Source organism: Tauraco erythrolophus, chromosome 1 (genome assembly GCF_009769465.1).
Source record: "Tauraco erythrolophus isolate bTauEry1 chromosome 1, bTauEry1.pri, whole genome shotgun sequence".
NCBI classification, from domain to species: Eukaryota; Metazoa; Chordata; class Aves; order Musophagiformes; family Musophagidae; genus Tauraco; species Tauraco erythrolophus.
In genome coordinates, this window is record NC_141465.1 from 48,257,926 (window position 1) to 48,274,063 (window position 16,138).

The 16,138-nt window shown below is 37.4% G+C and overlaps 1 protein-coding gene across 1 annotated transcript in view; it reads left to right on the forward strand.

Annotated features, from left to right (window-relative positions):
* Nucleotides 1–16,138, forward strand: part of SH3KBP1 (SH3 domain containing kinase binding protein 1) — a 206,379-nt gene that overhangs the window by 94,666 nt on the left and 95,575 nt on the right. The window contains exons 5-6 of the mRNA XM_086615520.1: nt 8,660–8,783; nt 13,907–13,981. Coding sequence (XP_086471646.1) covers nt 8,660–8,783; nt 13,907–13,981 — 199 coding nt within the window. The remainder of the gene's footprint in view (nt 1–8,659; nt 8,784–13,906; nt 13,982–16,138) is intronic.

Consider the following 16,138-nt stretch of genomic DNA (forward strand, 5'->3'; position numbering starts at 1 on the left):
CAGAATTGTAATGGAGGATGTCAAGGCTGTAAGATATTTAAGAGCATATTTTGAAGACAACGTAAACCGAATATTTTGATAAGTTTCATGGTAGCCATTTGAAGTATATTTGACCTCACGTGGCCACACAAATATCTTCTGTCAGTTGCCCTACTTAAAACTTCTAAGTCTGTGTCTTTCAAGAGTAAAGCGATGGAATAAAATCCCTTCCTAATATCCAGCCAGCAAATTAACTCTACCAAATGAATTGTACGATTAAATAATTTAGATGAGACACTAGACTTCTCTTATGAAATGCATTTCTTGTCTCCTTATAAATTTGAACAACTTAATTTTAAATAACAGATTTATTTAAATCCAAAGGAGACTGAAAATGTTTCCATTAAAATTCAAAGACGTAGAACTGTAAAAGTGAAGCATTCCTGTACTTGCATGTGTGTGTGCTTATAATTAAGAGCATGTATTTTAACCCACTTGGATTGCCGATTGCAGACGTCGTAATCTTAAACTCATAATTGTACCTTGAATTGCTACTGTTGAAGAAAGCATTGACAACTTGCTGATTCTAAAGTTTAAGAAAATATATTTTCTAGAGCTGCTTTTTTGGTTGGCAGTCCTAAAGAATGTCCTACTGGAATTAGTTTTACTGTAGTGTGAAAGGAGATTGCTCATGGCTAGCTTGAACTGCTGGCCGTAAGTAAATGCCAAAGAAGAAGAGCTGACACAGGTGAGGCTGCGCCCACTTTGACCTCACGAAATACCCTGTTCTGTCAGCTACTGAAACATAAGATGTGCCTCAGGCATCATCTGGTGCATTCATGCGATCCAGGATATTGTTTGACTCTTCTGGGTGGAACTAGATCAGCTGATGGAAGAGGAAAAATAAAAGAATTTAGAAAGAATTCTCAGCACCACAGGAAGTGTCGAGATGTGATCTTTATTTTTCATCATGGTTGATACCAAGCAGTTGATGTCAAACATTTGCTGTTGTTACTTCCTCGTCTGCCCTTATCATAGTAGTGTTAATTCTCAACAAAGTAGGGCAGAATTTTTCTTATGAAACAGGAACTTTATTTGATGTAGAAAGCTTCACCAACGGATATACTGATTTCATGGTTTACCCTTCTGCTTGTAGGTAACGCTGCATAGTCATTGCATTGAAATAGGATTCACAGTGTTTATGTTGTTATATGATGCTCCTTATTTCAAATGATAAATGTTTGATGTGAGAGACTTATTATTTTAATAATATAGCTTCCTCAGTTGTGAAAATGGAGATTTTTTTGGAAGGGCCAAAATCATGCTGTGTTATTGTACAAAAAAAAAAAACCAAAACAGCAGAAAAAAAACCTCCCACATAGGTGACTATTGGAAACAAGTCTTGCAAAATGTCAGTTTTGTTTACCATTACTCAAGACGAAAAGCTGGATGATAGCATCTTCAGTGTTATTTACAGTGGTTCAGTGGGTAATTGGAACCTTAATGGTCATTCACTTTTCATTTCCACTTGCTTCTTTCTCTTACCCCATATTTTATTCATGAGTAGAAGGTCTCAGATTCCCACAGGTAGTATTTTATTTTATCCTCCTAAGAAAGTTGTATCAGTTGAATTAATTGGTTTTAAATTTACTTAGATTAATATTTTCAAATCCCTGTGGATTTCTGTGTAGTGGAAAATAGATCGATTCCTAATTCACTTCCGGCAAGCTAAAAAGGATATTGTTTAGATCAAAATACTGGCTACATATCATTATGCAGGTATTTAGCAAAAAATGTGTTTAAAATGCCACGAATGGTTGAGAACTCATTGAACTTTTCTTGTCGCAAAGAAAAGCTGGTTCCTGTTGTACTGTGCTAATTTGGCTTCGTGCTTCAAGAAATAGGTTCTGCTTCTCCTCAAACCCGTTGAATGTCACTGCCTCCAGCAAAGAGTTGGCAGAAGAGAATGCTAGTCTTTTCCTCAGCTGCCTCTATCAGTGCCAAAGCATGTCTCCTGGGACACCCAGTGAAAATGGATTACACTGGTATCACATGATGACATGCTGAGGATGAGGAGGTCTTCCCTTCTTCCACCTCTGCTTCAGGGTGCTAACCAACCCCTGAGGTGTAGTAGCATCTAAAGCTGCCCCAGGTCCGTCTTCCTGGTGCCAACGGATTGGATAAGATACTTTTTTAAAGGGTTTTCATGTCTGTGGTAGTGGTAGATACTATTGGAAATTCCTGTTGTGGCAGAAGTGGTTTAGGGCTGTGCAGTGGATTGAAACAACAGCAATAGCAAGTGTGACTTTTGAGATGCTAGGCTTGTCACCAGATAGATGTCCTTGGAGGTTCTTTGTGTTCGGAATTCACAATTCCTTTCTATTTGTTCTAAATAGTTAGAAATTAATTATAATAAGATCAAACATTCATCACAATAGATAAAATGCTTGTTGTTAAACTAGAGGTTTCCATAACTACTGAGACACGGATACCCATGAGACATTAATTAAGACTTAAATTAAAAGTACATTTGAAACTAACAAGAGAAGCGTTTTCATCATTGTTTACGTTCACTTTTAGTGTGTGATTGATAGCTTTTTGCTTGTCATTTTCCTAGCTCATTAGCTAGAACTCTAATTACAGTTGTCCCAAAATACAACTGTAACTAATTGTCTTATTAAATGCAAATATCTGAATTCCAATTATATTTCACCCTTAGACTTTCACGGGATGCCAGACAATTAACCTGTAGCATCAGAGTAAGGACATTTGGCATGTCATTTGACAATTCTGAGCCTGCTTTCATTTGGATTAGTCTGTTGTCGTGCTGCTATATACCTTGTGGCCTCATCCTGCTTGAGAAGTCAGCTCTTTGGCAATGTGTAGTTCACGGAGTTAAGCTCACAACTAAGTCTTTGACTGGGACATGCTGTAATACCACTGAACTTATTCTTTGACTTTTAGTTAACATTACCGTATATTACATGGTCAAATCCTACAAGTAACTAATTGAAAATTATAAAAATGCAGACTCAATTTTTACAAATCTGCTGCTCCTTTTGGGAAACGTTGGTGGGGTTTTGTTGTTGTTGTTGTTATGAGATAAAGTGGTTCAACCTATTTCCAAGAACAGGATAAACACTGGCAATTGAGCTGGATTTTCCTTACAGTAACTTATTTTGACAGCTGTAGAGTTGAAACGGGAATATTTAATAGTGGCAAGGGGATGGTCCGTGCCACAAGTACAGAACTGTATAATACTGCAAGAAAACATCTGGGAATGAATGCTGGGGTTCCACGTCCCTCAGTTACTTTTCTACGAATGCTGTGGTAAGGCAGTTTCCCTCATCCTCTTCCAACAGGTGGTTCACAAGGACTTCTATGATTACTGCTTGTTCAGTTAGTTCATGTGGTAGGAGACTTTTTTTGTGGAAATAAGGGTGTGAATACCTCTAACTCTTTATAGAGTCATTCCAGTTCTATGTGATTGCTTTCTGTATCCCTCAGATTCTTACTTAGAAGATGATGTTAAAAAAAACCCTGAAAACCTAAACCACAAAGAAAAAAAAAAAAAAAAGAAAAAATCCCAAAGCACATTTTGACATTGTAAAATAAAGAACTCTGAAGCTGGAAAGATCCCTTAATACAAGGTACTTGTGCAGTTTTTAATTCTTCCCTTCTGCACCAGAGTTATCAAACAGCTTCCAGATGTGCTGTAGCAGAAGCCCAAGGGCTGGTTGACGTCTCATGGGTATGGCTCTCTCTGAGTGCACTCCCAGAGTAAACCATCAAGTGGCACTGTAGGCACCATCTCCTGCTGAGGTCCTGTTTCCAAAATTTCTTTTCCCATTGGCAGTGAATATGATTTGTGTATTTTGCCTCTTGGGAATCTATGTTTTTAATTTCCTTTCAACAGACGATTGCTTTTCTGTTTCAAGCTCAAGATCCTCCATTACAGTTTATAAAATAAGGGAGTTTTTTCCTTTGCTTTCTGCGCTCTAGTTGTCTCTGAGCAAAATAAAATTTGTTGACCTTGGGCTTATCTCTTTCCCGTTGCCTGCCTCTGGCATTGCTTTTATTCCTGGGACTGTGTTTTAGTTTCGACAGCCCAGAAAGACTCTGTTGTGATCCAGGGAGACTTTCTTCCATCTGAAACCTTTCCTGACTCAAAAGCCTCCCTCCTCTGCCCTAGCTGAGCTGTAAGTAGTCTGTCAGTCTAATAGACAAAACTACAGGTTGCAGAAAAGCTTGTGGAACAGGCAGATACAGGATTTTATTGGAAATACTCTTTAGATCAGTGATTCCAAAGAGCCGAACATTTTAATCATTTAACAGTTTTAGCCTATTAATTATATAGCAAGCTGTAAGCAAACAGATGTGACAGTCCTAGATGTTCTGGCAAGCAGCTGCTGGTAGCTGGCCTCAGCATTTCCTGCTCTTTGTGGGTGTCCTGTCCTGGAGTTACAGGGATGGCCGCCCAGTTCCCTCAAGTGAAGATGCTTCTAGGCTTGTAGCAACAAGGTTTGTTGCTCTGCAGGTCAGGCTGATGCTCCCTCTGACACTTCTTTCTTTAAAGGGGGGTATTGCAGATTGTATTGGCCATGAACAGAAAACCTAATGAACGTAAAAAGTAACATTTCCTCGCTTTTGGAATATCTTAATCTTGTAGTCCTAGTGACCTGCTAAAGTGATTTTGTTGACTTTGGTTGCTTTACAGTTACACAATAAAACTGCATTCCCAGTTTGAAATTGAACTATTATGTTTGCCTGAAGACTTGAACTGCTTTTTGCCTTTTTTTTTTCGTACTTTAGACATGGAAACAGGCTGATTTCAATAAATTTTTGTTGATTTCTAAGCAGCTTAATGTCCTAGCATCTGTATACCCTTTTGAGAACTTCTTGTTTGTGTGTCTGAATGTCTCACCCATGTAATTCTCTGTGTTATTTTCTTGTCTGTCCACTTCCATGGTATCTATTTTGAGCACTTCATTATTATTTATTGTTTATATTATTATGTGTAGTAAAATTAAGTATTACAACCTCTTACTGTCTTTCTAGTCTGGGTTGTTACTGTGTGCTGGGATCTCACTATTTGATTAAACACTTTCTAACAAAGTTAAGCAGTATATTTTGGATTATTTTCATCTGTATTTAGTTTATCATTTCCAAACCTCTCATTTACATCAGAAAGGGTTCTACTGATTGAGTAACTGAATTAAAACCAAAATACAAGTCTTCTTTCTTCATTGAAAATGTAAAAAAAAACCCAAAGCCCAATGATATTGGAAGAACATTTAAATGTTGCATAATTATTATCTAGATTAAATTTCCCTTTAAATCCCAAAGGCAAGGCTTCTTAATGGAATGCATTTCTCTAGAGGTGAAGCACTATTCTCTGGTGATATTGTTGTTCGTATCTCATTCAATCACGTCCAGGTGTTGGACTGCATCTAGCTGTCTGCTATTGCATCTGTCCCTGCATCACGCATGGCATTGACTGAGTTGCAGTTGGGTGCATGAGTTGTTACCTCCCTAAATGTATGAAGCAGAGTAATGAAGTATCTTCAGTCACTTCTCAGTATGTTTTTGCCCTTCAGATGTGGTGTGACAGCAGTACTGGCAGCCTAGGAGCTTGGCAGGATGAGGACGCACCATACCTCTCCGAAAGGCAGTGAACAGATATAACACACTGAAACATGTCTTAAAAATACCTCTAGCTGTAGCCACTTACATTTGGCAGATTAGAAAGATTCTTCTTCTAACTTAAAAACAAAAACTTCATTTTTAGGCTGAACTTACAATTGATACGTAGGATATTATGAATAGTAGAACTTTTCCAGAGTAGAGACACAGACTACTGAATGAAATCCTCCTCTTTTTAGATTGTTTGGTTTAGCACATGAATACTGGGCATAAATCAGTACCTAGATGTATAAATTCTGAAAGCACTTGGTTATAATGGTATAGTAACAAATTTAATTGAGTGCTCATACCTCCAAATGGATTACCCCCATGAATAATGGATTTTCATTTGTAAGGTTTAATGGCTGGGAATTATTGCGGTGTTTCAAACCATATGGTAATGGATTGCCCCTGTTTGGGATAACTAAATCCTGGGGGTGTTTTAGTGTCTTCTTTATTGTATGGATTAATCTCTAGTGGTGTGTTCTGAGGCTTAAAGGTATGTAGCATGTAGCTATAGTATTTAAAAATACTTAAAGATTTTAATGAAAATTTCCTAATAAATCTTTAGGAGGCCCAGTTTGACCTGAACCTCTGATGTCTTGTTAACATGATTCTGCGTTTTCTTGTGGAAGAAATCTGGATTTTACTTTAGATTTTTCTGAATTTGTAAAATTATTGAATATGACATGGTATTTTCAGATAATTCATTCTTGTATCAGCTGGAAAAATTATAATAAGCTACTGAAAGCAGTGAGTATATTCACATCCAATTTAGATTTGCCTGTCTAAAGATTTTTGTATATTTGTATTTCTATACACATACATACAGATTGGTACATAAACACACCACATAAAGAGTGCTAACGTTAACCAAAGAAAACTATGAAGTGTTACCCTGGAAGAAGTAAGCAGGTGAAAATTACTTGAGGGAAAGATGGAACTGAGTGATATTGGTTACCTTATTTCTGTGAAGTAATCTCAGCATCTTGCAAAGCAGGGATCTTGGGAACTGTGTAATTCCCCTGTGCTTAATCTTTTGGTCAATCAGCTAATGCAGTTACAGTTTAATGTTTAGCTCTAATCAATACAGCCATCTGGGAGTACTGCATTAGAAAAATTGAAATATTTTTTAGCTCAAAGAGTCTTAGCCATGTTGTGTATTTTCTATATATATGGGTATTTAGAGATCTAATTTGTGGAGTCTACTAAATGTTGTGTGTCATGCAGTTTCAGTTTTCCACATGGTTTTTAATTTGTCTGGGGAGAAGAATAGCAAGTGCTACCTTTTAGAAACACTGATACTATAATGCAGAAAACCTGCACCCGACTGAAGTGATTGAGTAATTTGTATGTATTCTGTTCTCTGAAGTAGCAGCAAAATAATAGCCATTATTCCCAGAATTGTGCTTGACCTCACTAATACTACTGATGCATTGCGGGGGGAAGTTTTGTCATGGACAGGTACTGAGATTAAATGAAAGTAGCTGTGCTGGTCTGAACTGCTTTCAAATTAAAACAAAAAATCAACCCAGAGGAAGAAAAAATGTGCCAAAATAATTGAAGATTAAGAGAAAGCACAGGAAACTTGTGTCCTTCTCTGGAGATGTTCAGAACTCGCCTGGACGCGTTCTTGTGTGATCTGATCTAGGTGGTCCTGCTCCGGCAGGGGATTGGACTAGATGGTCCTTTGCGGTCCCTTCCAATCCCTGACATTCTGTGATTCTGTGAAACACTTCTGAAATAACAACAATTTTCTTTGTGGTAAAATTGTACAGGTAGCCAAGTTGAAAAAAATTCAACCATTTCTCTATAGTGTGAGGAAATATTTGCTTCTATTATTAAGAGATTTGTTTTCTAAGACCTTGAGGTTTTCACACATAAGTGATATGAAACAGGCTATTTTTCTATAATAATTAAATAGTACCAGTTAAGATGTAGGATTGGTTTTTTTAACAGTAAATACGACCTTTCTCAACTTGTAAAGTTAACTTCCTCTTTTCATAATTTTTGTTGGGGGCTTGGAAAGAGGTGGGTCAAACATTACTGGAGACTGATGTGACACAGGCTGTCACTGTTCTCCTCTGTCATTTTTTTGATGAATGAACAGTGTTTGACAGATGAAAAACATTTATCTGTCAAGGGTGTGTTTAGCTGATGCATATAATAAGTAATTTCCTGCTGTCCTATTATAACCCAAAGGCATCTGGTTTCTAAGGACTGTCATTTCACTGCTTGACACTGCCATTCAATCCTGAATGGGTTATACAGGAGGAAATTTGTCATTTTTAAGTGATATTTTTCCCTTGGGATTGGGCTAGAAGTGTCTCTCCGCCTTCTGACTGCATCTTTATTATGTATTTCAGTAGTTCTTTGTAAATCAAGAGTCAAATACGGCATTAGTACTGTTCTTTGTTCTCTGTAGATTTCTTCCGTTAACACATTAATGATGTAGCAACATTCTTAATTTTTAAAATAGAGAATTTCTGGTTTTGATGGGGAAGGCAGGAATATTCACGTGATTTACATTATGATACTCAGTTTAGATTCTCTGAATAGCCCTTTGCAAGCATTTCTGTTTTGCCATTGATTACTTAGGGAATTTAAACTCTTACAAATCTGCACATCACATCCATTGAAAAGATGGTCAGGAATAGGAGTACAAGGTGCTCTGAAAATTTAGTGATTGAACTGATATCCATAAAAATTGAAATGTGGACTCCGTGTGCTCTCTAGTTGTTCTTTTATCCTTTTATTTAATGCTCGTCCATGCTTCTGACTGCTGTCAGTTGGATGCATGCATCTTTCTTGTCTTTTAAAAAACAAAAATGTGATACGTTCTGGCTTAGAGCCTATGCCATGTGCTTCTTATACCTGAAATTAATAGAAACTCTGCTCAAAAGCATTGCTGTCATTTTCACCGAAAATCATTTATATAATGTAACTCTGTAAAGTGTTGCTTATGTTAAAACCCCCCTTTTTTTTTGTCTTGATGCAGGTGGAAGAGGGCTGGTGGGAAGGTATACTCAATGGAAAGACTGGCATGTTTCCTTCCAACTTCATAAAGGAACTGTCTGATTCTGATGATGTTGGAATAGCACAGGAAGAGCAAGTAAAGCCAAGTAAGCAAAAAAATATTATTGGTGTTCTGTATGTTTGTCTGTGTCTTTACCCCCTAACACATTGATAGGGTAGCACATTCTTATCTCTTGCTTTGAAGTGTTTTTGAATTCCATGTTCTTAATTTTCGCTGTACAAGGGTCAAATGATCACAATAAGTGTGTATGTGCAATGCTCCCTGAGCTGTGTTAAGACTTGCTGAGCTGCAACAGACTGAGAGAAGGCAATGATGATTATTGGATTTGTATTTCAAAACTTATTACAAGGGGTTTTTTGTCTTTAGATGTGGAAACTGAGCAAAGTAACCAAACATCTACAAAGTGGCTGTGCTTATTTAAACGAGGGATTAAAGTGCCATGCTTTCTGTAATGACTCCAGTAGATTTAAGGATTCATAATTATTGGTGTGGGACATGCGGCAATTTTCCCTCCAGGTGCTGAGCATGTTACTATCACCTCCGTCACCCACTGCCCCAGCAGCCAAAGGGAAAAAGGCCAGAACTGGGACATGGACTTTGTTCTCTCACTTACAGTGGGCCAGTACTGCTGCAGGTGAAAAGCATGTTTGGTAACTAAGTTTGCAATAGTATAAGCATGGTAGTGGGTTGTCCTATTTATAACTTCCCTTGGAGAGTAACTTGAACCAAAAGTATGCTGTTATATGAAATGCACACTTGCTGGTCTTCATGTTATTTTTTTCTATTCTTCAAACAGATATTCTTTCTATTTCCTAATTCAGTGATCAATTCTGAATCTTTAGTGAAAAGGAAAAAAGTCAATTGTATTTACATATTTCAGGCTAATTCCACAACACCTGGCAAAGTCTTCCTATTTCAGCACTGCAGATATTCATTGTTATGTAGTGTTCTTCTGAGATCTCTGAATAAGAAAAAACTGAAAGGATTTCCAAGATCTTTGTAAGCTTATTTCAGCTACTCACGTGTAGTGGCGGTGGTGACCTACTCTTGTGGTCTGTGCTGCTAAAGATATTTATAAGTAACATTCCTTCAGACTGGAATGAAAATATTTTTAAGGAAAGTAGCAATTCCAGTGTCATGGAAAGGGAAAAAGGGCATTAAGTGAAGTTGCACATTTCAGTGAGATTGCAAACTGCTTTCTATAACCTGTATATGCTATCGTGAATTTTGTTCATTGTAAACATAATGAGTCTTGGAAGAACTAATTGTGTAGATGTAGTTTCAGCTCTGGATTCTGTAGTGTTTGGTACTCTATAAATTAAATAGGTAAGTAATACTGTTCAGGATGGAACACCTCAGTTTTATCTGTATGAATGAATGAATATTCCTTCCTCTGGTAATAAGGAATATTTACTTTTTAATAAGCATCTTAAAAATGTCTTTTAACAAAAACATGCATCGGAGTGTGTAAAAGTGGCCACAAAGCATTAGCTTGTTTCGTTGACATCCATAATGGCACGTGCTTAGTTCAAACTCAGTTTTGTGTGCTGGTTCTGTCAGTGGAACCTAAAACCTGTGATACTTGTGTTGAGAAGATATCAGTAACACAGATAATCGGTTTCGTCTCTTTAACTAAACTGAAGATAACTGTAGTTGAGAGACGGGTTTTCTTCTTTCTTGTATGTAATTTAACTCTTTGGAGGTGCTTTGTGGCTAGCTAAGATGACGTGTTATTAGGAGCTATTTTCTAAATAGCAACATACCTAAAAACCAGAAGAAACTGTAAACCTCCTCAGAGAGAGACAGCGACTCAATGAATGTTTATTCTTATTGAGGTTTTAATGCTTTTTAATTTATTTTTCTTAAAGTAAGACCATCAGTTTAAGAACTGCATTTCCCTAGAAAAAAATATGGGAAATGTGTGTCAACTCAGTTCTTTCTGTATGGTTTATGTAACTGTTAACAGGTGTTACTCCGTAGCACATGGTGCTTTATGAGACTCTATTCAGGTGCACTATATGGATTTGAAACTCTCCATAATGAGATTGCAAAAATTTCAGAAAGTTTATACAACTGACTAGGTATGATAATCTCATTCCAAGTATCCGTGCTTAGCCTTAAAACATAGCAAAATAAAAACTGAACAAGTAAACCCTGGAAAATTTGGACATAGTAGGCTAGCGTTACTGTTGAAATGCTCTGGATAACATCTCAAAAGGATGTACATTCATGCCTCTAGATCAGCTCTTTCTTCTGTGGATGACAAGACATGACAGCACTTCAAATCTGCAATAATTCTTTTTAGTTTCTCTGAAAACATTGTTTGAGTATGTCTATATTACAGGACTTCATAAAGCAGAAACCCCTTGGATACTAAGTTATGACTCAGGTGTAAGGGACTGTACCTACACATTGAACTAGAACCTTGGCAGTCATTAAGGTTCTACACAACTTCCAGAGGGGCCTAGAAAGGGTTGGGGTATAGCTCTGCAGTCTTGAGCAGCAGAACTCTTCAGCCCAGCTTGTAAAATGGATAAAGTATTACTTGGCAGGTTTACTGTGAGACTTGGGAAAGTAGCATAGGATCTTTGGAGAAAGGGCAGTGTGGAAACACAAGAGTATTTTTTAGTTAATAGTTAAATGCAATGCTTTGGCTAAACTTAGTTAAACTTGATCTTTTAATCACATTTTACTGACTCTATCTAAACAGAGCCTTTTTGGAAGGGCAAGTGTAATTATTCGTGAACTCAAAGTGGAAGAAATACAGAAGAGAAAAATTGCATAACTTGGCTTTTTAGGAATAAGGTTAATAAAAATGCTTATTTCTCTGTCCTTCTGTTATGACCTACACAGGCCCAATGGGAAGAAGGGTGGTGGTTGATTTTATTAGTTTTGGTGTGTCCGTGTAAATTTGATGGCGGATCAGAGTAAATGGCCAGAAGGAGTTATCTTGGTTTCTTTTCACACTCTGCCATAGAGTAATCCCAGAAGTTTCTTCAGATCCAAAAAGCCCCTTTTTGAAAATGTCTGGGGCTAGTTTTGGAAGTGCCTAAATATTTCTAATCCTGATAGTGAGACTTAATTTGCCCCTTAACTTGAAAGGGTTGGGAACCTGTGCTTCCCCTCAGATGGTAGCTGCTCAGCAGACTGGAAAGTGAGACTGTTGGAAGATAAAGGGTTGTCAGTTTGGGGGGTTGTTTGTTTGTTTTTCAAGTATTTGTCCCAGCTGTAAGGTGACTGCCAGATTTTTTGTCTTCAAAGGCACATCTCAGAATGTAAGTACAGACAGGATCAGGTATCCTTAGAACAAACAACAGCTCCCTGTTCCTTAAAGTATCCTCTTAAATTAAAACATTGTTTTTCTTTGTCCAACTGCTACGACATGAACAGGAAGTATGCATTAGAATTTTATTACTATATTAAATAGATGCATGAATTATAAGATTATTAATCTTATTAGTATTAATTTTAAGAATATTTTCAATACCACATCTTGTCATTACCGACAGTTGAGAAGCAAAAAGTTGTCAGGTAGTCAAATAAATTGTATCAGAGAGAATCACAACTTAATATTAAGGAGATGACTTCAAAAGTATTTTAGTATGTTCATGTCAATGTCATGACAACATTTAAAGGCAGCCTTTTATATCTAGCTCTCTCTTGTATGTGTCTGTTCAGGAATTGCCAGGCCTCATGGTATGTATCAGCTATTTTTGGAACCTGTTAGTGACGGCCACTGAGAAGTCATGACTGCTGGAGCTAGACTGATGATAGACTCATCAGCTGATGGTTCAGTCAGGCAACCTGTATTTTGAGTTCTTAAAACTTTAGATGTCCACTACTGTCTCTCTGACTCGCCTCAATGTCATGAAGCTTAACGTATCTTTCTCTTAGCAATTTCTTAATTGTTTGACTGTTTTAATAGCATTCTTTTAATGGTATTTTGTAAAAACAAGGTGGAAAGATGGATTTGTGGCTTTTTTGCTTCCTCATTATGTAAAAATAAGGCAAGGAGAAACTTCTGTTATTAATTAAACTGCAAGAACAAAACCGAGAAACAGCTTTTTACAATATCTTTTATTTTCTGCAAGTCCAACAGAATGATGTGCAGGGGAAAAAAAATACACATTTTTGGTACCAAAATGGATATGATGCTATGTGGGGACAATTCACATGTACTGGCTGTTTTGCTCTAAAATTTTGCTGAAGGCATTAATTTTTATGATGGTATACCTGGGTGAGATTGGCGATGAGCTGACATTGTTATATTCTTGGGCTTACCTGCGTACCTTGGGTTTAAAAAAAACCCAACACACAAAGCACTTTAGCTGCTTATTCCTTTACTTTTACTTGAATTTCATATCACAAATGTCAGAGCATGAGTTATCTTGCTATCAAAGAAAAAAAACCCAAGAAATTAATGGTTTTGATATGTTATCTTAAAGATCTAAGATGGGAAGTAGGGTTTCTTTGGGGTTTGTTGTTATTTTGTTGTTTTCTTTTTTAATTTTAGTATTTTGTCTTTGTCAATGTATGCCAAGTCAAACACCTGATTAAGCTATTGGCTAAAAAACTGAAATATTCAGGTTTTAGCATCCTATCCGTTCAACTAAGCATTGTTTAAGACCAGTTCCCATGTCCAGAACATTTCTAATAAGTCATCTTGGAAAGATGCAGTATTTCTGATGCTCACAGGATCCTGGTATATTAAAGAAATGTGAGTATTTCATTGCCCTGTTTGGATGTCAGCTATGCTTGTTCGAGTGCACCACATCTGCGTCAGGAGTGTTGAGCCACTGTGAGTACCTCATTGCAGTAATAATTTTTTTCAGGCTTCCCCTGCTCTGGGTGAGGAGGCTGGATCAGACAGACAAATAATTTAATTTGCAAGTCTCACAACTTGATAGACAATAGACAAAACCTAAGAAAAATGCATTTTGTTGGACATTGTAAAGAACAGCTTTAGCAAAATCATGAGATTCTTTTATCTGACATACATGCAGTAAGAGTATATTTTAACTTCATGTACAATCAGATACTTTTGTTAATATTCTCGTTGTTTTGCTAATGAGGCTTTTAAAATGTTAGCGACTGAAAATACAGATTAAAACCTCTTCCTTTCCCTTCTTTTTACCATCATTCGATCTCTTCACCCCCACCCTGCCCCTTCTCTTTTTTTCCATCTTTCCTTCTCTTGCCTGCTGTCAGGAAAATCTGCCTTTGAAGGGACAATTCTGTACAGAGTGACACCGGCAAAGATTGACAGCTACAGACGCTATAACAGTGAGTGTGTTCTGAAATCAACAAGCAATAGCTTTAGTCCTCTGTACTTGTTTGATTTATCTACACTTGTAAAATGTGCCACTGCTACTCACTTATGGCTACTCTACATGCATCTATCTGTCTGTAAGCTAAAGTCAGTTTGCTGCTGATGAACTGCCTAGCCTTAATGCAATGAGAATGCACTCGTTCCTTCTGTGCATGTGTATGTTATGTGTCCCTATAATGTACGTGCGTAAGCCCACAATAAATTGGGAATTACGTTGGATGTTTGGGTCTCAGCTATGGATTGAAATTAAGACCACTTAGTCTCATCAGTGTTGCCACCTGAAACATGAAGACTGTTGATAATAACCACAAATATATGAATTAAAAGGCTTTCTGCTCTGGAAATAAAGTTCCCATATTCATAAAACATGCTTTGCTTTTCTTAAAAAACATCGTGGGTTTTGATTTCTTTGGATGTTGGGTTTCTTTTTTTTTTTAAATGTACAGCATGCTTTTCATTTGACATTCTGTCTTTGACAGCTATTACTCACAGCATTTTGGCTGATAGATTTTTTCGCCAAGTGATATAAAAGATATAAAGGTACTTTCATTTCATGTTCAGGTTTTTGCCTTCTGCGTTTTGGAAGCAAGGAGCATGCGGCTTTTCATATGCTTTTACTACTCTGTTAATACAGAAGAAGAGAGGATGGTTATATCAGATGCAAGACAGAGGAAGCAAGGAAGACAGAAATCTGTCCTTCCGTCTGCTTCCTCACTGAGAAATCTAGCAGAAAGAGATCCTCCTGAGTCACATTCAGTGTAACTAAGTACAAAGTGTTCAGTCCTGTCCCTCAGTGAACAGGTTGTTGTGCTAACTCTGACATCTGCTTTTGTCTCAGACAGTTTTCTCTTGAGAAGATCCAAGCTGTGCTGCCCTTTTTCCTCCTATCTGGGTGGGAGTGTTTGCTCTCTTACCTCTGAGGACTTCTCTTTTATGCATGTTCACAGCAAAGGATGAAGCAGTTGAAGTGGTAGTCTTCTGTTCTGATAACTTGCACTTATACCTTCTTTTTCAAACAAAAACTCATCTTAGTTTAAACAAAAATCTTTGTGAATGTGTGCAGCTCTGAGTATTTCCTCTTGGAGAATTATATCCCTATCTACTAGAATTCATCTCTTTTCTGCAGCTCTTTTCAAGCTCACAACCAAGCTCTTACTCTGGCTGGAGCAGGCCACGTGGCCAGTGGTCTTCACATTTTTCTGCTGCTTCTTACCTTATAGTCTTCATGGCTGCTTACGCATCACTCAAATTGCATGCTTCTTGCAGAGTTCTTAGACCATCATGTCCTCGAATCCACCTATCCAATAAGCATAATAAGGATTTACCAAGTACATCTCTAATATCCTTGAGTTCTGACTTAAAGATCTAGCTTCAAATCAGATGCAAAATATGCCTTTGGAGCCTTTAATTTCACAGCATTAATCTTTCTGGGTAGTGTTGCCCTTTCAAAGGGCAAACTTCTCAAAGTTTTCCAGAAACTTGATCTCCATGCCCAACCCATTTTTCATTAAGTCAAATGACCCTTCCCCTTTTCTGAAGTCGTTTAAAGTGAGACTAAGGGAAGTCAGGAAGAATTCAGTCACCTTTCCAGTTGTGCTAGAGCTCTGTGTTTAGTTCTCCTTGTTAATAATACTGGCCCATGGTTGTGCCATGTCACAGAAAATAAATTTCATCAAACCGATTTCAGAGAGTGCAGGATTGGATGGGTGTCTACAAGTGTGCTTGATAACCAGCTGCAAGAAGACAGCTTAACCCACAGTAGATCATCTCATGTTGCTCTGGGCAAACACTTATCTAAACTTTGGGTTTAAAGCTGACCAAAGATGTCTCATTTAATACTACCTCGCTTGGCGTTTGGTTGAGACTTGCTTGTTTTTTCATGCTGCAGAGGTATTTCGCTTTCTCTGTAAAACGGCACCTCACAAGGCCAGATGTGGCCTGTTTGTTGCTTACTGGGTTGGAACTGGAACGGAAGTGGGCGTTATGCAAAGTCAAGTCATCCGGGAAAGTTTTAAACAAAATGGGGGTTGGCATTGTTGATACTATCAGAGATGTTTAACTAACATTCAAAAAGGAGGGTTCATTATTCTTCCTGCTGCATCCATCTGTTG